Below are 27,532 nucleotides of genomic sequence, written 5' to 3' on the forward strand. Positions count from 1 at the left end.
CTTATTCTCATAATACAAAGCAGAATACTTTGCAAATGTTCTTCTTTAAACAAACAAAAAAAATTTCCATAAATTCAGTTATGTGAAAAAATTGCAAAAAATCTCCTAAAATGCCCACAAGAAAAGCACGGAATTTTATTCCTGTCGCGTTAATGTAGACGAAAAAAAAAATTGTACTTTTGAGATGATTTTTGAGAATTTTGGCGTTTAAAAGCACAGCGCCCGAGAGGCGCCGGAGCAGCGCCGGGCACAGTAGCGGGGTCGGGGCGCCCACGGCGGGGCCGCCGCGGGCTCGGCTCGGCGCCCCCGCCCCTCACAAAGCTCACGGTCCGGTCCCGGGGTTAAAACCCACGGTCACACCGCCCCGGCAAGTCTTTCACACACCGTCTGACGGTAACACGGCAGCGCGGGCGCTCCGGGGCCTCGGGGGCCGCGAGGGGGGACCCCCGCGCCATTCCACGGCGCTCCCGGCGCCTCAGGAGCCGCCGAGCGCCCCCGGCCCCGCGGGGCTGCCCCGGCCCGGCCCCCGCCCCCGGCGGCGGCGCGAGGGGCGCCCGGGCCCGGCGCGCCGCGAGGCAGGAGCGCTAAGATGGCTGCGGCGGCGGCGGCGCGGGCGGCCCGTACCTGTTTTTTCCTTGATTTCACAGAGGACGCTGAACAGGGCCGGCTTCATCCTGTGGCAGTTCAGGGCGTGTTTCCTGCAAGAGAGCACAGGACAAGCGGTTAGCGCCGGGCTCCAGCAACATGGCGCCTTCCCGAGCCCCGCGCCGGGGCCGCTCGCCCCCCGGCCGGGGGTCCCGGGGCCGCGGGCAGCGAGAGCCGGCCGGAACCTCCCTCATCCCGCTTCACTTTTATGCGGAATTATCTTTGTGCAAACACCGCCCGAACGAGGGGGGAAAACCACCCCCCTTGTCCCCGTCCTGCGATATTAGAACTGATTTATTAAGGAGATTGGGCGGGGGGGGAGGGGGAGGGGGGGGGGAGGAAGGTGTACAGAGTTAACATTGTTTTTGTATTTATTGTGATTTAATACAGCCAGGGTTTGGTTTGGGTTTTATTCACACACACACACCCTCTCCTGCAGCAATATCTGGTCAGATTTATAATTCATCTGCTGCCACTTTGAGACAAGAAAAGAAAGAAAGAGACAAAGTTGTACTTTGAGGGATGGCCGGACAGACAGACGGATGGACGGCGGCAATAAGGCCGGTATCCACCGGACAGTGTCCAGCGGGAACGGGCAGGGATCAGCCACAGCCTCCCGTGCACCACAGTGACGGCAGAACCATCGCATACTTCTACATTTATTATATCTATATTTTCCTTAAGGAAAGAAATAATTAAATAGCAACTTGGCTCTGCCTTGGCTGCTGGTAATTTCCCTTACGGCCCCAAGAAGTTGCTCTTAATTGTGAGACTCCGGGTCTCTGCAGAGGAGCAGGAAGGAGAGAAACAAAAACCACACACACACACCAAAAATAATTTTTAAAAAAGAATAATAATAGTAATAATAATTTTTAAAAAAGACAAGGTTTAATTAGACGAAACCAACTTTGCTTGTGCCTCATCCAGGCTTTGGTCAGTGATGGTCATGATCTGATGGAGGATGTCGCCGATGTCCTGCTTCCTGCCGTCGCCGTCAGCCCCTTCGTGTCCGTGGGGAGGCGGCAGGGCCATGCCCCCCTGCACCGAGTGCCCGGCCAGGTTCACGCCGGCCAGAGTCTGCAGCATCCTGGACTGATCGTCCATGGCTCCGGGCCGGGCCGCGCTCCGGGCGGTCACGGCAGCGCCTGCCCCGCTCAGTCCCAGTGCCGCGCTCCTGACCGCGCTCTGCACACACACCACAAAAAAGGAAAAAAAAAAAAAAAAAAAAAAGCCAAACAAAACAGTAACAACAAAAAAAAAATGTAGTATTTGTGTTTTGACCGGATCTCAGCTGTTTATTCCACTCTCTTCTCCTTCCCAGGGCAGTAAATCACTCTCTTCTTTAGTTACAATCTTCTTTCATCATCATCATATTGGTGCCTCGGATAAATGAGCTGAGCAGATTTCTGTGAGGTTTTCCTGGTACAATCTTCCTCCAAAGCTTTTTTTTTCTCCTTTTTTATTTTTTATTGTTGCTTTTTATGTCTTTCCCCACTTGTCCAAAAATCTTCTTTGCAAAAAGGCAAAATTAAAAAAAAAAAAAATTAAATACAAAATCAAAAAAACTCGCTTTCAAATCCTTCAGAAGTTGGGAGGGTGCAAACAGCAAAAACCACAACAAACCAGCGAACACCCCCACCCCCAAATTGCAACATAAAAAAGCCAAGAAAACACAATCACAGAGGGAAAAAAAAAAATTAATCGCCCTCCCCCCCAAATAACAAACGATCCCAAGTCTGTGCACGGGGGTGAGACAGCAGCAATCAAAAGTTTGAACTTGTGCAAAGAAAAGAGCGGAAATAACGGGGAAAGAACTGTAAAAAAATTAATTACACACTCTCTGCAAAGCAATGTGCAAAAATATCGGCCCGCCGGAATTTATGAGCCCCGCGCCCGGTGCCCGCGCGTGTTTTATGTTGTTTGATGGCCGCTCCGGTGAGGGATTGACAGGCTGCCAACGCCACTCACTCACCGCAGACGTGTCACCCTGTGAAGGAGCCGAGCGGCGCGCGAGAGGGAGCGGAGCGCCGGCCCCGCCCCGCCCGCCGGCCCCGCCCCGCCCGGCCCCGGCCCCGCCCCGGCCCGCCCCGGCCCCGCCCCACCGGGCGTTCCCGCCCCGCCCCGCCCCGCGCGGGGCCCCGCCCGCCCCGGTCCGCGCGCGCGTCCCTCCCGCCGGGCCCAGCGGCGCCCGCGCTCCCGGGGCGGGCGGGAGGCGGCGGCCTCGTGCGGGAGCGACGGGCGCGGCGGCCAACCGCTGCGCGGGGGGGGCGGGCGCTGGCGGGGACATTGGCCAATCAGCGCACTCGGGGAGGTGCCGTGCCCTCCTGCCCTACCTTGGGCCCCGCCCCCCGACTGAGGAACTTGTGATTGGGCCGTTCGAACGGCCACGGGGGCGGGGCGAGCGGCCCGGGCCCCGCCCCCGTTGCCGCGGTGACGGCGGGCCCAGGGGCGCGGGTCCCGCCGGGCCGGGCCCGGTGCCGCGCGGAGCTCCCGGGAGCCCGCGGGAGGCCGCGCTTAGTCCGGGCCTGGGAGCTTCGGCCGTGCGATGGAACCCAGGCGCCGGATGCACCGTCCCGGGCCGGTCCGTCGTGGCCCGTGGCTTGAGCGTGTCCCCGCGAAGAAGCCGCGGGACAGAACAGGAGCCTTTGGCACAGCCGGCTTGGCTCAGGCCGTGCGTGACCGGAGCTAATTTCAAATTATCTTTCTGTAAATCTGCACAGACCCCCGGAAATGGGAAGAGAAAAAAGCGCAGGCACCAAGGGTAATTGCGACTTCATTCTCTCAGGAGGTTACCCGTAGATCGTTGCCACCCCTCAGATTGTCCTGACGTGGGACACTCCCCCCCTTTCACTCCAACTGCCTTCAATCCTGGTCCATTTTGTTGGTGTCTAACACAACTGTCCCCATAGAGACCTCTTAGGGAAACTCTCCGTAGGTGCAATGAAATTACACAGTGGCAATTAAAATGATCCTTAATTTGCTCTCTGTGCTCTGTCTGTGATGGACAATCTCAGTGGAGTCATGTCCAAACTCAGCCCTCATGCTCATCTAACCTTCCCGGTACTCTGGTTAACGCCTTTGGCTTGGCATGGGTCAAGCAGAGCTCCCCGCTCCTCCCAATCCCAGCTGGCATCGCCAACCCCACACCTTCCCTTTGGCCCTGGATGTCGCTGTGTGATCTGGACCCCTGCATCCAGCTTGCCGTGGTCATGTGTGGCTGGTGCGGATGGAGATGGCTCCTGGTCAACAAATCCGTGGTCCCACTGTCCACCCATGCAATTAGCAAATTCATTCACGTTTCAATTACTTTACATCTTAATTACTCCACCATTGTCTGTCTTGAGCCAATGAGTTTTCAGGGTCATCCAGTTTTACTAAGAATGCTGCTCCAAAGGCATTTTTAAATTGGTATTATTGTGAATATTTCACAGATGCATTTGCATTTGCCCCCTGAGGGTGAAGTCTCACGGATGCAATGGGCATTTCCCCTAGCACCTGACCTTGCCAGACGGGACAGTGCTCCCTGACCAGCCCCAGGCTCACCTCACCCTGCAGGGACCTGCTCAGCCTCGCCACATCAGTGGAAAGCTGCTGTGCTGGGTGAGTTTTTGTGCTGTTTTAGGAGGCTGAGTCCAGTCACTTCAGAGCTCTGGGCTCTGCCAGCAGCAGCCAGGCACTCCCTGTGACATGCCCTGTGCTAGGGCAGCTCCAGCTCCTGCCCTCACTCCCCACTGTTGCCAGTCACTGGTACCTGCTTCTCACAGGCCCTTGGTGGCACTTGTGCCGCGCTGTTCGCTGTCCTTCTCAAAGGCAGCTGTTTCTTGATGTGCGCAACTGCTGAGACTGCCAGGTTAGGCTTTCCTCAGGGATTAACAAATCTCCTTACTTCTACAGGAAATTGTGGAGGCTGCACCAGCAAGTCTGGAAAGGTGACAGGGACACACGGCCAACAGGCCAGGAACAGACACCACGAGGAAAGGAACCCTGGGAACATCTAGGAAAACCTGCAGCTCCAGGAGGCCAAATGTGTGAGGTGCGGACCGAGGGTGGCTGGGCTCCCCTGCTCGCCCAGGCAGCCGTGTGGAGACAGCCCCGGATCGCCCGAGCACCGGGATAACCCGCGGGTGCTGCTCATGGCTTTGGGCAGCGTTGTGACAGTGGTTAACGTTTATCCCCTTTGTGTTTGTACACCGAGCGCTACCTGGGTGCTTTGGTTTAAAACTACTAAATAAATACAAACGTCACCGTGTTTTTAGCAAGAAATTGGAAATAAAACTGGTGCAATCCCCATCAGAAAAGCCTCCTGTGTGTTGCCGTGCGGCACCGGCGAGCGCTGCAACGCCGCGGGTATCCCCGGTACCAACCCGGTACATCACCGGCTTGGTGGCTGTGCCCAGCGGAGCCCGTGGCTCGCTGCCGTGCCCGCGGCAGCCGCGCCCGGCCCCGGCCACTCCGCGCTCCCGGCGCCGCCCGCCCCGCCCGTTCCGCGCCGTCACTTCCGCGGCCGCGGCGCTTCCGGGTCGCGCGCGGCCCCGCGCCCGCTCCGCCGGACCCGGACCCGGAAGCGGCTGCGCGGCCCCGGAGCGGCGGCGGCGGCGCCGGTAAGTGCGGGGCGGGGGGGGAGGTCGGGGCTGCGGCCGCGGCTCCCGGGGCTGCCCGCGCTGTCAGCCCCTCCCGAGGCCGCCGGGGACCCCCGCGGGATGCCGTGACCGGCGGCAGGGGCTGTCAGCCCGCCCGGGCCACGGCTCGGGGGGACCGAGGCTCCCCCGGTGCGCAGACGGGGCCGCTCCCGCGGGGTCCGGGGCGCCTCTCCCGGCGGCGGGGCGAGAGCAGCCCATCGCGGGGCAGGCGGAGCGTCGGCCGGCGATGGGTGCCGGGGAGCAGGTGAGTGCGGCGGGAGCGTCAGGGCGGCACGGGTCCGGCAGGAATCCCCGCGCTGCCCTGCGGATGTCCGCGCCCCGTGGCGAGCGGGAGGCCCACAGGTGCCCAGGCATCCCTGGTCAGGTGCCAGTCACTCCATCCAAAAGGCCCGTCACACGCCCCGTGTCCCTGTCACACGGCCCCGGTGCCCGTGTCCCGGCTGCTCGGCCGGCCGCAGGCAGGCTGTGCCCGCCCGGCGGTGCCTTCAGCAGGGTCACACCCAAATGCCTTGCTGCATGGGGCTCTCGTTTCTGCATCTGCTTGCCGGTGCCACCGGAACTGTGAACACCACAGGAGCAGTGGGGGAGCGGGAAAGGTGTCCAGGAGGCACAGCAGTGAGTTGATTTCCGTGCTAGTGGAAGTTTGGTGATTGACTAAACAGAGATGCCAGAGCCAAGCTTGGGTATCCTGAGTGTGTTCTACACGATTTTAGGTGTCGGGGGATTATCAGGTTGATGCAAGACTAGGAATTAGACTCTCTCCGTTACTTTTCCAAATTCAGAACAGCTCCATTCACTGACACTTTTTTGGGTTAGATTAAAAATAAATTGAGATCAGCAGGTACGTATAGACTTGTACAGAAATAACTGAAGCAGGGAGAACCAATTTAGTACATTTCTTTATCAGTCGTGTTTCAGGTCTCTGTTGTAACACCCTTCTCTCATCTGTTGGTTAAATTTTCACCCAGTTACAACAAGTAACAAATTAAAATAACAAATAACAAATGTTAAAATAACAAGTAACAGCTACATTCTTGTTGTGCATTTCCTTTGGATCAATGAAGGCCTCAGCAGGTGAAGCAGCCTGGCACGGCGGTCTGTGTTACGTGTTCTGTAGCACAAATTTTCCCAACCGTTTGAAGTTGTGAGCATGAAAAGCACACACCTGTATGGAAAGGTCAGTTATGGCACACATGGGACAGCAAATGAACAGTATACTGGTCACATCTCCATGTAGGAGCAGCCCATCTCCCATGTGGCTGCTCTTTTTGGAGATAACACAATCACTGAGGTTGGAAAAAACCTCTGAGACCATCAAGTCCAACCTCTGACCCACCACCACCTTGGCAACCAGACCAGAGCACTGAGTGCCACATCCAGTCATTCCTTGAACACCTCAGGGTTGGTTATTCCACCACCTCCCTGGGCAGCCCCTTCCAATGCCTGACAACCCTCTCTGTGAAGAAATACCTTTTGATATCCAGAACATCCCCCTGATGTCCAGGGGCAAATGGCACTGGCTGAGAAACAGGGGTAGAGCTCAGGCTTCATTTCTTCCTGTTCAGGTGCTGGAAGGGGCAGGTTTGAGCTGTGGGGCGCAGGGGTGTGGGAGCAGAGCCCTGGTGGCGCCCAGAGGGCCCTGGCAGGGGTGGCGGTGCTGCCGCGGTGTTGGTGACCGTGGTGCTGCCCCGTGCCTGGGACCTGCCGTGCCCCTGGGGCTGCCTCATGTGTTGTAGCAGCAGTTCTCGAGAGCTTTTCTGTTGGTGCCTCTGACACAGACCCCAAGCTGTGTTTTAATATTAACTCTGTGTGTGTGTGTGTGTGAGCTGAGGAGCTCCATCAAACTGTGATGCCTTGTTGTTCGCTGTCTGTCAGCTCCGTTCGTATCCAAGACAGCACAAGGGCAATCCCTACTTTGTTTCCTTATTGCCTGAGAAGTGTTGTATCTAAATCCATTATTCTGAAAGCAAAACAAAGCTCCTTGAATATGTTTTGTGTGCTCTTGAAAGAGACAGACCCAAAATTAAAAGCCAGAGGAACAGGGGATTCATCTTTTGTTGAAGAAATGTGAATCTGTCCAGTTCCATTTGACATAAAGTCCCAAAGGGGCTGAAGGTCTCGGGCGTTTTTAAGTAGGTCTGATCTTCATGAGCGTTTCTTAAGTCAGAAGCAGCTTGCATGCTGCTATATTATAAAAAATGAGATTATGATAATCTTTTTAATGCAATAAAAATATTTTCATGCACTCAAAAGTGGAATGGCAACAACTTAAAGAAACTGACAAAGACAAAAGTGTTTGTTTTGACAGATGCTGCTGTTTAAGGCACAAACCCCTGCCTGACACAGCACTGTCAGACCACCCTTTGTGGTGCTGGTGCAGAGCTGTGCAGCGGCTGTGCTGAGGGCCCTGGGCTGGCTGGACCTACAGCATGTCCCCAGGCTCTGTCCTGGGTCCAGGCAAGACAGCTTCTGTGAGCCCAGAGACCTAGGTGTATGTAAAACCCAAACAGAGTAGCATCTCTCAGCAGCAAACAGGTAAAAAGGTAAAATGATGAAGCTTTCCGCTTTGTTCAGTTTTTTTAAGATTGAAACTTGTTTAGGTATTTATAAAATTTACTAGGTTTTTTAGGCTCTTGAGTATCACACTGTTAATTGCAAAAATAGAAGTTCTAGTCTAATATTTGAGTAGTCCCAGCCTGTGCTTTCATTCTCCTGTCTACAACAAGATATTTTATTTATCACAGAATCCCAGAGTGGTTTGAGCTGGAAGGGAGCTCAAAGCCCATCTCATTCCACCTCCCTGCCATGGCAGGGACACCTCCCACTAGCCCAGGTTGCTCCGAGCCGTGTCCAGCCTGGCCTTGGACACTTCCAGGGATCCAGGGGCAGCCACAGCTGCTCTGGGCACCCTGTGCCAGGGCCTGCCCACCCTCACAAGGAAGAATTTCTTCCCAATATCCCATCTATCCCTGCCCCCAGACCCTTGTATATAGTGTCTCTCCATCTTTCCTGTAGACTCCCTTCAGATGCTGGAAGGCTGCATTTAGGTCACTCCTGGGCCTTCTCTTCTCCAGGCTGAACAATCCCAATTCTCTCAGCCCTTCCTCATAGCAGAGGTGCTCCATCCCTCTAATCATCTTCGTGGCCTCTTCCGGACCTGCTCCAACAGGCTGATGTCCTTTAGGAATGTTCAAGCTCAGCAAATTGTCTGTAAAGCAATCTAGGCATATGAGTGACAAAAAATACTCCATATAAAAGCACCTTTGTTGAAAGTGTTCCTTCCCAGCTTTCTGTGCAAAAGTCCCATCAGCTTCACCCTCTTCTGGACAGGGACTGCTGTTCCCCTGGAAAAGAGTGTTCAGCGGGAATAAAAGTAAAATGAATGTTATAATATGTTATTTACAAGGCACTCTGGTTTTGTTTTGTTATTTTAAAGCCAATGGCAGCTAAGCCTCAAAAATAAACTCAAATACTCAGATATTTTTTCTGGATTGTAATTCTCCCGCACGCGTGCTGTGAAATTGGGTCATGGGGGTTCCGGGGTTGTGGGTCATCCCAGTGTGACACTGCAGCTGTGGTGTGTGTCAGGGAATGCCTGCAGACAGCATGAAAAACCAAGCTTAATCAGAGACATTAAAAATTAAGCAAAGTGTTTGCACATATTTAGACGAGGCAAAGCCCAGGCAAGGCGCCGCGTCTTGGAGCGGCCTCGATCCCAGCATTCAGCACAATATCTGAATGAAAAATGACAACACTTTGTCATCTGTTCAAATTGATATTGCACTCTCGGCAGTGACAGCTGAAAAGGCCCACAGGTGCCATATAAAGAGGTGACCATGTTGTCATATTTCATTTAGGCATCCCTCTGCAAAGCCATAATTACCTAATTAGGTTGTTAATTAGGAGATTAGCATTTCACTATATTGATAGAATGCTCTTTGCAGGCACGAGTCTAGATACAGATTTGTCTGCCCTAATTTATAATCTCTACATTTTTTATACTTATTTATTTGCTTAAAATCTTGATGCAAAATTTCTCAGGTTAGCAGAGAACCAACTTGTCTGCAATTAAACAAAGGTTTGACAAGATCAGGAAAGAGAAGAGTGAATACTTCCCAAACATACCCCAATATTTTCACCCCCCTCTAAGCTCAGTAATTAAAATATCAGAATTGGTGTAATTTGCATCCTGATTAGTATGACAACAGAAGTATAGCCAAATTCCAAGGAATTCAGAAATACAGAGCTAATGCCAGATTGATTTACAGGTCTGGAAATGAACAAATAATTTGTTGGAAGTTGTGTGTAATGTAGTGTTTGCTCATCATAACTTCCCAATTCCAGTCTCTCTTGTGAGAGAGCCTCTTTATATGACTGTAAATGATTATTTCCTTTTTAATGATAGGACCAGAGTGTGAGTGACAGCTTCTGCAGATAAGTATTCACTCTTAAATGCACTTGAGCTTTTGCTGAAACATAAACTTGAATGTTCATATATTGCAGTTCACTTCCCTTTATCCTGCCTGCCCAGGACCTGTCTGTGTTTGAGGGGGTTGATTATTTGTGCTGCTGCAAATGCAGATAACCAGAACCATTTCTTGTGCAATTGCAGACAGAAGTTGACTGGGAAATTATTTCATATAACCTGAATCATAAATTTTGAAGTATGTTCGTGCCGTCCTGTTCCTGCTTATATGACGTTGGGGGAAAAAAATCAATTTTTAATTCTAATCTGCCTATCTTTTTCATTAGTTTTTAAAGATCACTTTAAAGAGCTACAGTCAAGGAGGTGTTTGAGTACAGAGACTATGGAAGCCCTTGAATGATAACATGACCTGCAATGGTATATAATTTTTTCCAGCTTGCTGTGTTTTGAGTTTGTTAGTAATTCTCTTGGATCCAAGTTGTACCTTCCATAAGTTGTGTCTTTGGAAAATTTTTGTTAACTTTGAATAGGGCTTTAATTGTTTATTACTTCCTTAAGGAGGATAATAAATTTAAACAGTTTAAAAAAATAAAACCAACAAGCTACAGCTTTGCAGAACAGAAGGAAGGAAGGTTTTTTTCTCCCTGCTTCTCACTTCTTACTTCTATAATTTAGAGAGGAAGATACATTGCAGGAATTGGCTTGTGAGTTTTGTAGAGAATTTGGAACTGCTTTTAGCCCTTTGAACTGGAGGACTCTTCATTCCATTAAAATTGGTGGAACTTCAGAGTTGTTGCTCTTTCCTGCAGCAGAACATTTTTAGTTGCTGACAGCTTTCTCTGATTTTATTGTTTCTTGTAGCTTATTTAGAGGTCTGTGTATTTCAAAGCATGAAAGGCAAAAATACCAACCCTTCATGTGAGGAAAATATCTCCTGTAAGATGCCATGGAAAGGTGGCACTGGCTTGCCAGTTTGGGGACAGTGCCCTTCAGTCACAGATGTGCTGGTGGCACCACAGGGCATTTGGTGGAGCTGGGAGGTTCTGACCTGGAGTCTGTGAACTTACAGGGACAGGTACAGGGTGTGAAGGTGCTTGTTGGCACTGGTGTCCCTTTGCCAAGCAAAATCCGTAGTTCTGCTGGAAAGCGTGCCAGGAGCCTGCAGGAGGGAGCAGAGTGGGGCCCTGCCCCGCTGCTGGCAGGTGTGGAGGTGAGACACGGCTGCCCCAGCTCTCGTGCTGGCGTGGAGGTGTGACAGTGACGAGCCACCTTGTGCTGGGCAGTGAGAGCGAGGGATTTTGTCAAATTCAACTGCGTATATTTAAAAAAAACCAGAAAATCCAATCCAAAATAACTGTGTTTTCCCCAAAGTAAGGAAAGCTGCGCTCGGCATTTTTCACGCTCAAGGTCAAACGTTTCCTCTGAAAACAGCAGTCAGCAGGGGCTGACACATGGTTGCAGTCCCACCAGTCAGTGGGTCCAGCACGGGAGCGTGGTTCCAGCTGAGCCTGCTGCCGTCTGCGCTGGCACGTGGTGGGCAACGGGATGGATGGGAGGGATGGCAGTCATGAGGTTTAGCTTGTCCTTTCCCCTAATCTCACACTTGCTTTGATATCTCGTTGTCACCTCATGTAGGTTAACATGCAGATACGATACTCTGTGTGGGGTGTTTGGTGGGGAAAGAGGAAAGCGAGACAATCTTTATTTAAATAATTGCAGTACATCAAGCAAGCAGGAGGGTCACAAGAACAGTTAACATGTTGTGATGATGAAGATGCCTCCCGAAATTCAGCTGTGTTCAGCTGTGTGTTTAAGGTACAGCCTGTATAGCTGCAGATCCTTTTCCAAGACCTTTGTGTCACCTCCTGGGAGCGGAATCGTTTGTTAGCGCGCTCTGCATTCCTCATTGTGTGCCGGGTTATGAATGAGGCTGATCTGCATAAAGCCCTGCTTCCCTCGCTGGGAGAGTCTATCGATGCCATAAATATAGCCGTGGGGTACTGGAAGAGGAATACTGCTGATAAAAATAGTAGACTGAGATGCAGCTGTCTGATTCTGCCACAAAGTTCCTGTGAATCCTGGCGAGACGTTCAGCCTCTTGATGGTGCAATTTGACATCTTTGGGGATGTTCTGTAACTGCACAAGGCTAATGGGGGGCTGTGCTCTCCAGGGGCCTCAGGGCATGGCAGAATCACAGTGATGGGGCCAAGGAGAAGGGGAGAGGGAGCATTCATTCCCGGGGTGTTGATCAGACAATGTGCAGAAAGTTCGATAGGTGAATCATAAAGATCAGGAAGAAAGTGAAGGTCTCTCTCCACGTGTGTGATGAATCACAGGTGTTTGCCAATCAGTAATTGCTGTCCACCTGTGTGATGAATCACAGGTGTTTGCCAATCAGTACAGCATTGAAACTCCAGCCTGTGTATCCCGTTGTACAGAAATACCAAACTCTAAAATTGTGGAGATTTTACATCGCTCTCTTTGGTTTTAGTGTTTGCACAGAGTATGTTTGACATAGCTGTCTGCATGTGGTTTATTCAATCGTAGAATATTATTTGTATATGCAAGTATTAGAAGAACAGTTACTTTTTGTTTACAGTTAAAGAATGTATAAGAAGCCGATGCTCAGAAAGTCCCTGAATTCGTTAAATTCAGCTCCCCCATGAGGATGTGGTGATGCTGTGTGGGTGTAGGAGTGCAGAAGGGGTGTGCTGGCAGATCTCAGCAGATCTAGAAATTGATTTTGGATCTGTGATTTTGCTGGAACCTTCAAGGTGTTTGTGTAAAGGTTTGCAAAACTGAGCTTCGTTTCTCTTGAGTTCTTTTCTCTCACTGGAAGTCACTGTTCCTCAGAGCAGGTCTGTGCCCTGCTTTGCCTTTATCAAAGGGAGGAACTGGTTAGAATTCTGTAGGCTACAACTACTAAATATGGCATCAAAACCTGAATTTGGGGGTCTGAACTTTTTTTTTTTTTTAAGGATATTAATTGTTCAGAGAGTTTCCAGTTAGTATTAATGTATTGATAAATTAGTTTTAATGTATCTTTTTGAAAATTCTGAAGAAGAGGAAGTAAAAATATGTTCGTGTTAAACTTGTAGAATTTCCAGCACTTTCTCACCGTTCAGGTTTATGGGAAAAGCAGTTGCACATGTACAGTTGGGAAGAAGCTCGGCTGATTTAGCACACGAATGTTAATGGCAGGAAGTCGGGGTGCAGAGTATAAAGGTAAAACTCTCGCATCTGCTGTTACATGTTGTTAACTCCCTCAGCAGACATTAAATCATTTCAAGTACAATAATAGTGTGGGAGGTAAATTAACTAACCATTAACAATCTTATAAATACACAATTAACATGCCAACATTTATATGACACATTGATGGGGCAGCAGTAATTTTTGATGGGGAGTTTGCAGACCTTTTCGACGCCCGAGGCTGTTGCTTATTGAAACAAGTTTGCAGGTAAAGGTGGCCTTTCCTAATCAGTGAGTAGAAATAATTCAATTTAAAGAACATTCTCAACACATGTTTTGCAATGTCCATAAACTGTACTTGGTTGTGTCAGTGTTATCCCAGCCACACGATGCTGGTCACACTGGTCAAAGCCCCAGACACACTGATGGCTGCCCTCGGGTGGGACATTTGCCTTGTGGCCTCTCCCTTGGAGGATGGCGAGAACCCCCTCAGGAGCAGCCCTACTTACTTTGATGAGAAGAGTGAGAAAATTAAACCGGAGTGTGGAGTTGCCGTGCTGCCGAGGCTGGCAGGAGCCTCTGGAAATCCCATCCAAACTCACACTCACACGCGCAGCTCTGTAGCCGGGTTAAAGTGTTTTTCTCTGATTGAAAAGCAGTGAGGATTTCGAACTTCTGGAATTTACATCTAGTCTTGCCCTATGTGTGAGCTCAGTCCGAGCCCCCTCAGGTGGAGGTGTCCCCGTGGCTCCAGCCGCTGCTCACTGATGGACTCGCTGCGTCAACAGGAATTTTTTTTTTTTTTCTTTTTAGGTTGTATTCAGCAGGTCATTTTTTGATCCAGCTCACCCCACAGCTCCACTGCCAGCTTTGGGAGGTGGTGGAATTCCTGGAGCAGGGCATGGAGTTGCCCCTTTCAGTGTCAGCCCAGGCTTGAATTAGATTGACATAAATACAAATCCACAGCTACAGAAAAATCAGATAACAACATGACCGTGGTTTGGGTTTTGTGGTTTGGGGTTTTTTCCTTTTCCTTTTTGCCCTCTACTTTGTTTCAAAAGGCCACTTGAGTGCTCTGAATGAAATATCTTAGGTAAGTGGCAATTACTGTTCTTAAAGTGCTTTAGAGCTCAGGCATGTGGTATTTGGTCACAGAGCTTTCTGTGTTACAGCAGTTGCCCTGTGTGAAGCACCATGCAGCAGCAGATGTTCAATATTCTGCCCTGAGACACTAATCTCTTCATGTTTCAAGTTTTTCCTGGAAATACAAAACCTGAAGAGGGTCTGTAATAAGGTAGTCAAGGAGTTGGTGTGTAGATGCAGAAGCAAAACAGTAACACAGTTATGATGGGTGAGAAGAAATCCAAAACCCTGTCAGTTCTGTAAATGGGTTAGTTGGAATAGGCAGATGTTTCTGGTCTGTATTCTCTTGCCATCCTCCTATGTGCAGCACTGTGGAGTATTTTGCCTTCCAGCAACCATGTGTTGTAGAGTACTGGGACCTGTTCGTAGGTATCTGTTGTGTTCTGTTGTCCTGGGACTCAGGTTTCAAGCTGTCCTCCAAACCCACTGTTCCTTAAATGGACTCAGCAACCAGTGTAGCTTAAATAAACTGGAGCAGAGCTAAACAGTTTGCCCTAAGTCAGTCTGGGTTTGTGCATCCCAAATAGTAACCTTCTGGAATGGGGGGTTTGAAGGGTTTTTTTCCTAAAATGTGTACATTTTTTCTAGGTACGTGTGCCCATGAAACAAGATGGAGAGAAGATAGTACAGTGAAGTGGTGGACTTGTGGACAGAATGGCTTTCCTGGACAACCCAACCATTATCCTTGCTCACATTCGGCAGTCGCACGTGACCAGTGATGACACAGGGATGTGTGAAATGGTCCTGATCGATCACGATGTTGACCTGGAGAAGTTTAATCCCTCGTCAGCATATGGGGATAATGGGTCAGAACCACAGGGAAGCAATGGGGAGACTCAGGGCTATGTATATTCCCAATCAGTCGATATTACCTCAAGCTGGGACTTTGGAATCAGAAGACGATCAAACACAGGTGCGTGGTGTTTGCAGCAGCTCTGGCCTTTTGTATTCCTCTTCCCTTAGTCTGGCTTGCATGGACAAACCAGAGCGTGACTGGCTTGGTGTCTGTCAACCTCTTTTGTGATGTTGAGGCCCTTTTATAGAAGGAGACGTAATGATTCAGTACTTTAGTGTGCTGTCAACCGAGCTTTAATTGCTGTTTTACCTATTCCTGTACAGAGGAACATTGAGGTAGTCAGTTTTATATATATAAAAAAATTCAAATTGTGAAGACATCAAATCTAAATCCAAAGTACATGAACAGTCTTTGATATCTCTATTGTTACTGTCTGGAGGGGTGTTAACTTTTGAACAGGATAGTTATTTTCTGAGAAAAAATCTGCCTAGTGAGGCATCAAATGTATTTGTTATAAAAGAGTGGAATGAAGTTTGATGTGAGCCAGCAAAGGGAATGATTTGTCTGTATTTTGTCTCCTGAAGTTTTATTTCTGAGAAAAACCTTGAGCTGGGGTTTAAGCTACCAAATTAGAAAGTTTAAGGGTGAACACCTTTGCAAAATGCACTCATTTTGTCGTGACTGGCAGAAAGCTCTCCCACGTGGTGTTTCATACAAGGGATATCCAGACTTCTGCTTAGACCTGAGGAATATTAAGAACAGGAATTCTGTGAGCTGAAATATCGACGAGAGGGTTGGTGTGCGGTGGTCAGTTCTAACCTCTTTTTTCTGTTCCTGTATATTTTTTTTTAAAATTATTTCTGCAGGTATTATAACACCACCTAGAGCCCAGAAAGCACCTCTGTGCTCTGCTTCACCAGGAAAACGTGTGTGGTGTTGGAGATTCTGAAATGCCTTTTACAAGTAGGAAGTTGTGAAAAGTTCCAGAAAAGGCAGGGTGCTGATCTCCTGTACTGGAGAGTGAGGTTTGGAAATCACAGATTATAGCCCAACCTGCCAGGAAGGCGTGGTGGGAATCCAGGGTGCCAGGCTGTCCTGGGGCTGGGTGAGTTCAGGGCATGGTGTAGCTCATGAGGAAGGAGAGGCAAAGTTTGAAGATTTATAGAATTGCTCCAGAAAATAATTCTGAAGGATCATTTCACCAAGGGAGCAGACTGATAGGATAATCTCCATTTGAGTTATGGATTGAAGCCATTTCGGGTGCCAGCTGGGGGCATGTTCTAAAGTCAGGGTTGGGACCCCGAGGGAGCTGATTTTCTGCCTCAGCTCTGGCATGTCAGGTGGAGAGGTCAGTGCCAGGTGATAGGTGTGGGTGAGCAGCAAAGTCCCCAGGCCCAGGAACAAAGGCTCAGCTCGTTGCTGACAGTTCATGAAACCACAACTGCGTTTGGACAGTGACATTTTTCACACCGAGAGCTTTCACTGGCTGCATGTGAGAGTGAGCCTTGAATAATTCACATTTCTAATAGGTGCTGATCATTCCATCTGATTTGGCGCTGCGTAGCACAGTCCCACAGTGAAATGGTCATTTGGGATCAGCTGTAGGTGGAAGAACAGGATGGAGTCAGTGGAGGTGGTGACTGTGCTCTCGTACTTTGTTTTGACAAGGGGTGGAAATATCAGACAGGATAAAAACATGCATTATTCTTGTTTCTAGTCTACAGTTTTTCCTTTATCCTTTGTTTACCTGTTAATCTAACAGATCTTTTATGATGGCTCTTTTGGGCAGAAAGGGTTTTGGAAGGTAATTTTGGGTTCAAGTATGGGCAGTAACTAGTAAAAATGTGGAGCTTTTCTTTCAGAATAAAGTATCTATGCTACAACAGTGTTTTCCCAATATTTAAACTTATGAGGAGGGATACTTCTCTTACTTCATTAAGAGGAAGCTACCTAGAGGTATTCAGGTTCTAACGTCGTGTTGGCTTAAATGGGAGATACTTCTCAAAGTCCCCGTTTGTGCTTGTACCTTAAACTGCTTGTACCTTAAACTGTACCTTTAAGCTGCTTAAACTCAAAGGAGTATTTTTTTATCGGTTCCCTGGTTGACAGTTTTTATGGGGAAAAAAAAATTACTTCCTTGTCCACAATTCAGTTTGAAGACTTAAATGTAAAAGAGTAATAACATAAGGGATAGAAAGTATTTATTAACATTTTTTAATTGCTGAAAAGGCTCAGGGAAATTCAATTGTATCCAAAAATTGTCAGAGTAATTTAGCATTTTAGAATCTCTTCTACAAACCCATTTTAGTTAATGAATTATCTCAATACATCAAAATTGCTAATATATCCAGCAAATTGTTTCCTTCAGGGATCAGCACTGTTAGTTCTACTTCCCACTCTAATCTGCTTATTTTGAGTGGACACTTCATGACATCAGTGGTTTCTTGGGGTCATTGTCTTGGGTGGCTTCCATCAGGTATTTCCCCAAGGAAGTTCTTACTATTAACAAAAAAAGGCAATTTAAGTTGTTGTCTGGTACCCTGGGCTGCAAGTTTTTTGGTATAAGAACTATTTGGGGCTTTTTTTATCAACCATATTTTGAAGATGGAGTCAAAATATATGTAAAGAAATGTTATATTCATTTTAGGATTTGACTAATGTTGTGAAGATACAAATCATTTATTTTACTACCTATAAACTGTTTCAGCCTACTGAAGAAAAAGCTGTGCTAATTTATATCGCTTTGACATTTTATAATTTTCATGATTTTTAGATAAAGGATTTTATATTTAAAACTTTAATAGTCTAGTCTGAGTTCATTTATCTTTAATTTTTGAAACGGGTAGAGTAATTCATAACAGTAATTTTATTCCTGTAATGTAATATTCACTTCAGTTCATTTGTGCATTAAAATTCCTTTAAGACCGTTATTAATGATTTATATAATGAAATGTCATATTAATCACAGAAGTTTTCACATTTTATTATTCTCTTCCATGTTAATACTATCTTTATGATCTCTATTAATGTTTTATATCCTCTAATTTCAATTATAAATCAAGAACATTTTCATGTTTTTGTTGGTATTTGCTTTTCAGGGGTGCCACCTTTAAAATTTTATGACTTTTTCCCCTACATATGCAGTATAAAACATCTTTATTCATATAAAGGTAGTTAATTATGTCTTTGTTTATAGTAAACTTTCATTGACAAACTTATAGTTGTAATATTTCTTTTCAAGCTCAGAGACTAGAACGTCTGCGGAAAGAGAGACAAAATCAAATAAAATGCAAAAACGTTCAGTGGAAAGACAGAAATACTTCTTGCTCAGGTAAAAGAAAAGATCTTCTATTTTCCTACTGGCTTTATTCCTGCCTTTGATGGTTGCAGCATTTGCAGTTTGTCCTTTTCCCCTGAGCTTTCAAAGCGTAGAGGAAATGCCAATTCTTTGTGCTGTCCCAGGGGGTGCCAGCCGTGGCCACGGTGTTGATAAAGGCAGAGGAGAGGGAAAAGCATTGACACCCGGTTTGGCTCAGTGTGGTAGCCGCAGTGGCTGCTGTGGGCTCTGCACTCTGCGGCCCCGCCGTGCTGTTGGTGTGTTCGTGGCCTCTGCTGGCCCGGCGAGGGCACCTGGGGAGGGCAAAGCTCTCGTGCCATCGTGGGAGCGTGGGGACGGGAGGTGGCTCTGCTCCAGGGCGGGGAACTGGCAGGTGTCTGCATTCAAAATGCGAGATCAGTGTCTCCATGGGACTTTCCAGCCATTTCCAGCAGCATTTGGCACGCTGGGTGCGATGGAGGATTTTGTGGAGTTTACTTGTGTAGACTATTTTTGTAGCTACTTTTTTAGATAAGGTGCAAATCTTAAGAAATAAAGAGTATATATGATCTACTTAAATGCGAGCAGAATAAATGCTGGCTTAGCTTATCTGGCCTTTCCTTGGTAAAACTATTATCACCGATTTCTCAAAAAAATATTCAATTCTATTTTTAAAAAATTATATAATTAAGTATTTGTGACTGGATGTTCTACATAGTTTAAATTGTAATATATGAAATTACAAATCTGTCTCAATTTTCCTATTTTTGGGCTCAAGCTAGTTTCTATTTCTGTTGTATTTGACACACATTCAAACCTTTGTATGGTCTGTCATGCCTACTTCTTTCAAAATTTGTGTATATCTTAATGAGGTCCCTCTGTAATCTCCCTTTTTTTGCCTAATTCCTCCTATCTCCGTGGTTGTCATTTGCACACATTTGCGGACTCCAGCACTCTAATATCTTTTTCAGAGGAGTGAACAAAGCTGCTCACAGGAGCGGCGCAGTCGCACTAATCCTTAATTCGGTGTTCAGCTGTGTTGGATACCCCTCTTAATGCATTCTGAAATGTTTTTGCCTTTCTCCTTCTGTAAGCGGTGTTGTAGGTTTTAAAGGTTAATCTACCATAACCTCCAACTCTTTGCTCAATATTTTAGAGCATCTGGCCAGTGATGATGCAAGTCTCTCTGCTGTCTCTCCTGCACACTGAACTGGCTCAGGCTCCGGGTTCCTGCGCAGCCTCTGCCGCTCCCGGGGCTCCACCACCACCTCTCCTTCCCTCACGTGCTGCCCTGCAGACAGACACCCAGCAGTCAGAGTTGTCCCCTCTGAGGAGTGTGCTGGGCTTGCAGGCAAATAGATCAGTCCCTGCCTGCTGCAGAATAGATTTAAATAAAAAAATAAGTAAGTTACATGAAAACTCCAGGCACTCGGGGTCTGTTGGCAGAGCTGATTTTCCTTCTCTGCTTAGCCACTGAGTTCTGCAGGTTTCTCCCTTTCTTGCATGAACGACAACACTGCAGCAAGGAGAAAGAGGAGCCCTTAAGGATATCCACTGTACCTTCCTCTTCATCACATGGGTGTATGAGGCTTTGTGTGTTTGGCTCCTTGAATTTGGGATTAGGGAGAAGTGTCTGTGAAAACAGCAACAAGTGGATTCCGAGGTCCTTTCCAAATGCCCAAGAATTATCAGTTAAAGGTAATACTCCAGCATAATGGTAGAGATTTTTTAAAAAACTAACAAACAGGTATAAGAGCTTGTTGAAAAACCAAAACAACATAATGGAGTTTAAGTGGCCACGTTAAAAGAGCTTAAATGAAGTTTTTTTGGTTAATTGCCGCCTCTCACAAGCCCGTTGGGGATCTCTCAGTGCCAGTATTTAGCACCTTTGCCAACTGCCTGAATTTTAAGGCAATCTGCTGATAAAAATAAATGGAGCTTTTGACCAGTTATCATTTGACAAGTTTTAATTTTACACTCTAAGCAATGAACCAACTCCCTGCAGATCAAGTGCCGGGTCATTCTGCCTTGGGAACAGTTCCATTTCCCTGGAGAAGCAAGATGGAAATCTGTGAGCTGTGAGGGAAATCCAAGTGCAGGAGTGCCAGGCTGGGCGAGCTGGGGTTGGTTCTCGGGCAGTGATTGATGGAGGTTGGGGGCTGTTGGTTCCTGGAGCAGATGTGGGAAACCTTGTCCAGATTCAGTCACAGTTCCCTGCAGATGAGACCCGTTGGTACTGATGTGCTGAAACACCCCGGGCTCTGTCCTGATTTCATTGTGGCCTTGTAACATAAGAAGTCCTATTTTTTTAGGGTTTTTTTAAAGTATGGCTGTAAATTTGAATTGTTGTTGGAAATTCAGCTGTGCACTTTCTTCACATAAAAAGGCTTTTATGAGCCTTCACAGACCACACAAAGAACTCCTGAACTTGGATCCCTTTTGTTTTTAGAAAGCTTTTTTGTTTTTATTGTTCAGACTGTTGATCTGGAGTGGTGGTTTCAGGTTTGACATTTTTATGGGGGGAGGCCATATCCGACCTACCATGAGTGAAATCTGCAGAAATGGTTCTTTTGGCTGAGGTGTGGTGCCAGGCTGGCTGCTGGCAGCAGGGTGTCCTTGCGGTGCAGTGCTGGGCAGCATGGTGCTGTCCTGAGATGTGGCACCGTGTCACGTGCTGCAGGCTGGGGGTGAAGTGTGCTGTTCATGTGTTAGCAGCTCTTTTCCTTACTGTCCCTGTTCATTTAGGAGAAGGTAGGCAAGCAGTAAGACCAGGAATGTGTCATTCTCTTGATTTTTATCTTGACCTGAGTGGATCTTATACTGATCAGTTCTATTCTCTGTGTGGGAAAAATTCACCTTTTCCTCAGCTAAAACAGGAGCAGCATTCAAACTTCTTAAGGCTTTCATATCTTTGGGCTATGAAGGAGTGGTGGTAGATCCTGCCCAACTGAAGCATTTGTTGGTTTATTTGATTTTGTGCTCCCTCCATGATGTTATCTCTCAGGGGTAAGCAGCAGCCTCTGTACATCTCCTCATACTATGCCTCTAATCTCTCTTCTGATCTGCAGCAGAGGAGCTGAGCTCACTGTTTGAAAAGAAGAATTTCAGAGTGAAATCCCCATGTTCTGGGAAGCAGTCCATCCTCTCTGTGCGACTGGAACAGTGTCCACTGCAGCTCAACAACCCCTTCAATGAGTACTCAAAATTCGACGGCAAGGTGAGTGACCAGGTGGTTTTGTCTCGTACCAGGCGTCCCCTGGCAGGGACAGGCCTGAGGCACTGCTCCTGTGCACTGACTTGTGCAAGCTCCAGTTAGACTTTATAGTGGCCATCAGGTGTTGGCAGTGGTTATCTAGAAACAAGCAAATGTGATGGTTCCAGGTTCAGTAGAACCATTTCTCCTGTTTCCATTACAAAATTCTGGACTGAGAATTAGGCTTCTCTACCTTGCTGTTTCCTTCTCCAGCAGGTTAGCGAGGTGCACCTGTATTGTGACAGAGTCCTGGGACGTCTCTCTAGAGTTGATGATGAGACCCTTTGTATAAATGATGCATTATTTGGCATTTAAAAAAAAACAAGCTTGTTCTGTCTATCCACATCACAGCACTTGCTGAATATTCCATGATTCATGTCTTTATCCTCAGTGCTCTAGTGAGTGTAGGAGAAGTTGTGGTCTGTTTTGAGGGTAGAAAACTGAAGTATCAGTAGGTCAGTATCCGAGGCAAAAAGAAGCACTAATCAATGTATTTCTGCACAAGTGCTCATTTGTGTAACACAGGGAGGAGATTGGCTGCAAACCTGGCAGGTCATGGAGGTCAGGAGATGGATCTGATACTGCTCAGACTGGGGGATAAATATCTTCCCTGTACTCCATATTGTCAAATATTTTTCTCTGTCATCAACTCTAGAACTGAAAAATAAACATTGGTGTGATGGATCGTTGTCATATTGTTCCAAAACAAGTATAAATACTCCACAGATCTGTTTTCTACTGGATTTGTTTGTGGAATCTCCTGTGGGAGGATAGAGTTTGAGCTTCATTACCATTGTGATGGAAGAATTTCATATTCAGTTAGGTGTTCTTGAAGTGGAAAGTCAGATCCGTAATTCCACTGACATTTCTAGGAGTATTTGGAATAGCTGTGAAATGGTAACCTTCAGACTTTGAAGTTCACGTGCAAAAGCTCCTCTATTGTGATTTTATATTTATTAGCATGTGGCAATTAGTGCTAACTCAGGTTTTCAAAACTCCTGGCTTCATTAATGAGCGACAGCAGCACTTTGATGCTGACAGCACCAAGAGGCCTTTTTTCCAAACTCCAGGTTTGCTGTGCTTGTGCCACGAAATTTCAGTTGGGCAAACATTTAAATGAGCTCTCATGTCATGTATAGGAGAAGTAAAAACTGAAGACCTCTTTATTAAGAGAGTTCTGTTGTAATTCATTCATGTTCAAGTCTTGTTTCTCAGACACTTGAGGAACTTCAGCATTTTTCCTTCCCTCTTTGACAATCCAAGCTAATCTTTACTATATTAATAGAAATTGTAGTTGTCTGTAATGAGCATCTTAATTTTCACATATTGAAGTCAGACACATTTAGCAGGTGTTTGGTCCACTGGAAAGAAGCTGCACTCTACATGTCAGTTTGAGAGGTTAAGGAAATACCTCAGTGTCACTCAGCTGGGGTTTGCAGGGTCTGGCACGAATTATCTCAGTTGTGATCTGCAAATCAAAATACCTTCTTTACAATCCAAAACAATTGAATGGGCATTTTGTTAGAGTATAATCTCACTGTATTAATTTTAACACCATTGTTTCTATTACTCTGGTAAGTGTATCAATAGTTTGCATATAAAGTTTATTCGCTATAGTTCTGTATGTATTATGTAGTTTAAATTCTTGGCTGACCATCTGAGATATAGAAGAAACATAGTCCAGTTGTGAGTTATTTTACTTCAGTTCTCATGTATTTTCAGTCAGTAACAAAACACCAAAACCATCGAGCTTTTAAAAATTATTTTTAATGAAATATCATATGTCTTGTATTTGTTTTTATTGATAATAGATGAGCAGTATTTCACAGAAATATAATTCTTTCAGGGAATAGTGCATGACTTATTTACATAATTAACAGAGCCGTGTATCTCTGGGGGAAATGGTACATAATTGGGGAGAGGCGGGGGGTGAGGAGGGGCTGGGGGCCTAATTAAACATGTCTTAAAAACACCCTACTTAATTATGTATTTACTCAGGGGGTCACAGTGGCTCTGAAATCTTTAAGGCGATAACCAGGCCTTTTTTTAATACGTATTTGAGTTTGGTAATGCAGATTGTAGGTTGTTCAGTAACACTCATTTTTTGGTGCATGGGCAAGGCAGGAGAGCTCAGTGTTCTCCATGTCGAGCTCTGTGCCCGTGTCTGTGCTGCTCATCCTGACTGGTTTCACCACTGACTCGGGTCCCTAACTGACCTGAAATCGAATAAATCCTCCTCAGGGTCCTCCTTCCCCAATAATCCCCCTTGGATGCATTGTTTTCAGCTTACCAGTTCAAATCAGAGCATGTCATGTGCTGTAGTACCAGCCCGGCCAATGTGGGCGATGCTTACGTCTTGCAGGTGTTTCCTGCCAGATTTAGTGTCTTTTTCATAACCACTTCTGTGATTTTATGAAATAGTAAAATTTTAAAGCACTCTAATTTCTTCCTGTCCTGATCACTGCATTAATTATCAAAACAGTAGAGAATATGGCTTGTGAGATACAACTACAATGGAGGCATTCTAAGCAGCTCAGGAATCCACACAACTTGCCCCACCACTCCCCAGGACAGATTCGTGGTTTTCTGTACATTGTACAACTTCAGCTCTTAACAAAAGCCACACATACAGTGACTGCTTTCAACTCTTTGTTCAAGTTTTTCCTTAAAATAGTTAAAGTAAACCTCAGCTCTGGCACTGTGTTCATGTTTTGTAAAGCACATGGGTTGTATGTCTTCATTAATAAATCTTGTATACTCTTTTTAAGAATTTTGTATTGAAAGAACCTTTAGTTTTTTATAATTCCTTCAGGTGTCACTGGAATAGAAAATTACTTGAAGGCTTAAGAAATCACTGGCCAAAATGATTTCTTTTGTCTGCATGCAAATTAAATTATCACCCATTTGATAAATAAATTCATGTGTATTTCTGTTTACAGGACTTGGAAAATCAAATGTTGACGGTTTATTGTTCCAGCTTGCTGAGTTTTAATAATGTTGGGGGAAAAAAGCCTCAGTGTAAGACAGAGCTGAAAGTCCTATCCAGGTACCACAGGTGGCACACAGGAGTGTGTGGTGATGGCTCATTTCAGTGGCTCAGCTGAGCTTCACAATGTTCAGGCAGGAAAGAGAGAGATCAAAAGAGATCTGCAGAAGAGATCAAAAATGTAAGGAAGGAATTGCTTGGCTCTAGAGTAAACTGGAGCTGTGAGGCCAAAAACCTTTCCCACAGGCAGACTAGATTTTCTCAAGATATTTTTATTTCTGCTGTCATGACTAGCTGCAAATGGAGTTAGAAGGAAGTTTAGCTTTTCTCATTTTACAGAGTTCTCTGGCGTTTGTTTGACTACTGGAGATAATTTAACTGAAAATTGGTCAGTGTAATTTTTGGCTGGACAAATGCTAAAAATCCTTTGGTGAGGAATGGTGCTTCTTTGTAGTGCCACAAGGTTTCTTGTGGCTTAATTTTGGTAATGGGTTAAAAAGCAACAATTTCTCATGTAGCAACTGTTTTAAAAATGATGCTGTAGCAAGCATGGGGGAAGGGATAATTCATGAGTGCTAATTGCTTGGCTGTTAATTTTCATAAGTGTTGATAGAAGCAGTTCCTTAAATTAAACTTTGTTTAAAATGTATCAGGGGAAATATTCCACAATGTCAGGCCCGAAGTGAAAATTAATATGAATGCTGTGGCAATTAACACGTACTGGTTAATAGCTTTTAGCAGCATTTTGGGATGATAGTCCTTAAATACATTTTTGCATGCTGCTCTTGTTTCAGTCTTGTTTGACTGTATGTCTGCATAATCACGAACAAATGTTTTCCACAATCCCCAGTATTAAATAGCTTTACTTAAAGAAAGTAGATAAAGAACTTAAGAAAGAAGCAATACTGCTTTAATTAAAATGGAAAATGTGTAAAATAATTAATCCAGGATTAAGATCTCTGTGTGGATAAGATGCATTTTTTTATTTCAGTGTTTTGCCCCTAAGCTGAGTGAAATGATCCTCATTTGAATCCAAAGTAAGTTTGCATAGGGGTTGTTTTTAAAGCATTTGCTTATTCTGCCAGTTGTAGTGGTTTACTTGCCACCTGCACTCTGCTACCTGAACCTGGGGAACTTGTGCTGGGACACCTCCTGCTGTGGTTGTGCTGGCTTTCACTGGTGCCTGCCCCTCCACCATGCCAGTGAGTGACCAGCACTGCCCTCACTGGCACTGGCCGGCCTGGCACCAGGGGAAAGAGATTAACATTCCTCTGAAATCACAACAGTGCTTTCCCTTGGTTTTTGGTTGCATTTTATTTGGATTTCACTTTGCTGGAGAGCCAGGCCCATTGGGGCTCACACAGGGAAGGAGGAGCAGCTCTGCCCAGCAGCCAGCGGCCTGAGCCCGGCCGGACAGCGGGGCTGGACCTGTCCCTGCCCTCATGGCCCGTGTTTTGGCAGGGTCAGCGTGTTGGTCCATGTGGTCAGCGTGTTGGTCCATGTGGTCAGCGTGTTGGTCCATGTGGTCAGCGTGCTGGTCCCTGTGGTCAGCGTGCTGGTCCATGTGGTCAGCGTGCTGGTCCATGTGCTCAGCGTGCTGTTCCCCGTGGTCAGTGTGTTGGTCCCTGTGGTCAGCGTGCTGGTCCCTGTGCTCAGCGTGCTGGTCCCTGTGGTCAGCGTGCTGGTCCCCGTGGTCAGCGTGCTGGTCCCTGTGCTCAGCGTGTTGGTCCCCGTGGTCAGCGTGTTGGTCCCTGTGCTCAGCGTGCTGGTCCCTGTGCTCAGCATGCTGGTCCGTGTGGTCAGCGTGCTGGTCCATGTGGTCAGTGTGCTGGTCCCCGTGGTCAGTGTGCTGGTCCGTGTGGTCAGCGTGCTGGTCCCTGTGGTCAGTGTGCTGGTCCCTGTGGTCAGTGTGCTGGTCCGTGTGGTCAGCGTGCTGGTCCGTGTGGTCAGTGTGCTGGTCCGTGTGGTCAGCGTGCTGGTCCGTGTGGTCAGCGTGCTGGTCCATGTGCTCAGCGTGTTGGTCCCCGTGGTCAGTGTGCTGGTCCATGTGGTCAGCGTGCTGGTCCGTGTGGTCAGCGTGCTGGTCCCTGTGCTCAGCGTGCTGGTCCCTGTGCTCAGCGTGCTGGTCCCTGTGGTCAGCGTGCTGGTCCCTGTGGTCAGTGTGCTGGTCCGTGTGGTCAGCGTGTTGGTCCCCGTGGTCAGCGTGCTGGTCCATGTGGTCAGCGTGCTGGTCCGTGTGGTCAGCGTGCTGGTCCCTGTGCTCAGCGTGCTGGTCCGTGTGGTCAGCGCGCTGGTCCCTGTGGTCAGCGTGCTGTTCCCCGTGGTCAGCGTGCTGGTCCCTGTGGTCAGCGTGCTGGTCCCCGTGTTCAGTGTGCTGGTCCCCGTGGTCAGTGTGCTGGTCCCCGTGGTCAGTGTGCTGGTCCCTGTGGTCAGCGTGCTGGTCCCTGTGGTCAGCGTGCTGGTCCCTGTGCTCAGCGTGCTGGTCCCTGTGGTCAGCGTGCTGGTCCCCGTGGTCAGTGTGCTGGTCCCTGTGGTCAGTGTGCTGGTCCCTGTGCTCAGCGTGCTGGTCCGTGTGGTCAGCGTGCTGGTCCCTGTGGTCAGCGTGCTGGTCCCCGTGGTCAGTGTGCTGGTCCCTGTGGTCAGTGTGCTGGTCCCTGTGCTCAGCGTGCTGGTCCCTGTGGTCAGCGTGCTGGTCCCCGTGGTCAGTGTGCTGGTCCGTGTGGTCAGCGTGCTGGTCCCTGTGCTCAGCGTGCTGGTCCCTGTGGTCAGCGTGCTGGTCCCCGTGGTCAGCGTGCTGGTCCCTGTGGTCAGTGTGCTGGTCCCTGTGCTCAGCGTGCTGGTCCCTGTGGTCAGTGTGCTGGTCCCCGTGGTCAGCGTGCTGGTCCCTGTGCTCAGCGTGCTGGTCCATGTGGTCAGCATGCTGGTCCATGTGGTCAGCGTGCTGGTCCCTGTGGTCAGCGTGCTGGTCCGTGTGGTCAGCGTGCTGGTCCGTGTGGTCAGCGTGCTGGTCCCTGTGGTCAGCGTGCTGGTCCCCGTGGTCAGCGTGCTGGTCCCTGTGGTCAGCGTGCTGGTCCCTGTGGTCACTGTGCTTCCATGCAGCTGCTGGCAGCAGAGGACAATGGACAGACCCAGCA

The 27,532-nt window shown here is 47.6% G+C and overlaps 2 protein-coding genes and 1 long non-coding RNA gene across 5 annotated transcripts in view; 2 read left to right on the top strand and 1 right to left on the bottom strand.

Moving 5' to 3' along the window:
* Positions 1 to 475: 475 nt before the first annotated feature.
* Positions 476 to 2,693, bottom strand: LOC120410924 (pre-B-cell leukemia transcription factor 3-like). Its single transcript, XM_039561952.1, has 3 exons — positions 2,618 to 2,693; positions 1,553 to 2,152; positions 476 to 698 (listed from the first exon to the last, which is right to left on the bottom strand). The coding sequence occupies exons 2-3, from the start codon at positions 1,747 to 1,749 to the stop codon at positions 476 to 478; spliced, it is 420 nt and encodes a 139-aa protein (XP_039417886.1). The 5' UTR covers positions 1,750 to 2,152; positions 2,618 to 2,693.
* A 416-nt stretch (positions 2,694 to 3,109) lies between these two features.
* On the top strand, positions 3,110 to 4,928 carry LOC104688397. Its single transcript, XR_751672.3, has 3 exons — positions 3,110 to 3,406; positions 4,077 to 4,245; positions 4,540 to 4,928. It is a non-coding gene; the product is annotated as an uncharacterized LOC104688397 (long non-coding RNA).
* A 268-nt stretch (positions 4,929 to 5,196) lies between these two features.
* Positions 5,197 to 27,532, top strand: part of MAPKAP1 (MAPK associated protein 1) — an 83,968-nt gene continuing 61,632 nt past the window's right edge. For 2 of the 3 annotated variants that reach the window (XM_039561732.1, XM_039561734.1), the window contains exons 1-4: positions 5,197 to 5,246; positions 14,636 to 14,960; positions 18,085 to 18,174; positions 21,228 to 21,376. In XM_039561732.1, coding sequence (XP_039417666.1) covers positions 14,702 to 14,960; positions 18,085 to 18,174; positions 21,228 to 21,376 — 498 coding nt within the window. In that variant the 5' untranslated portion in view covers positions 5,197 to 5,246; positions 14,636 to 14,701. Of the gene's footprint in view, positions 5,247 to 5,467; positions 5,530 to 14,635; positions 14,961 to 18,084; positions 18,175 to 21,227; positions 21,377 to 27,532 lie in introns of those variants that run through there. The other variant, XM_039561733.1, reaches the window with a different exon arrangement.

The sequence above is a fragment of the Corvus cornix genome, chromosome 17 (genome assembly GCF_000738735.6).
Source record: "Corvus cornix cornix isolate S_Up_H32 chromosome 17, ASM73873v5, whole genome shotgun sequence".
In the NCBI taxonomy this organism is placed as follows: Eukaryota; Metazoa; Chordata; class Aves; order Passeriformes; family Corvidae; genus Corvus; species Corvus cornix.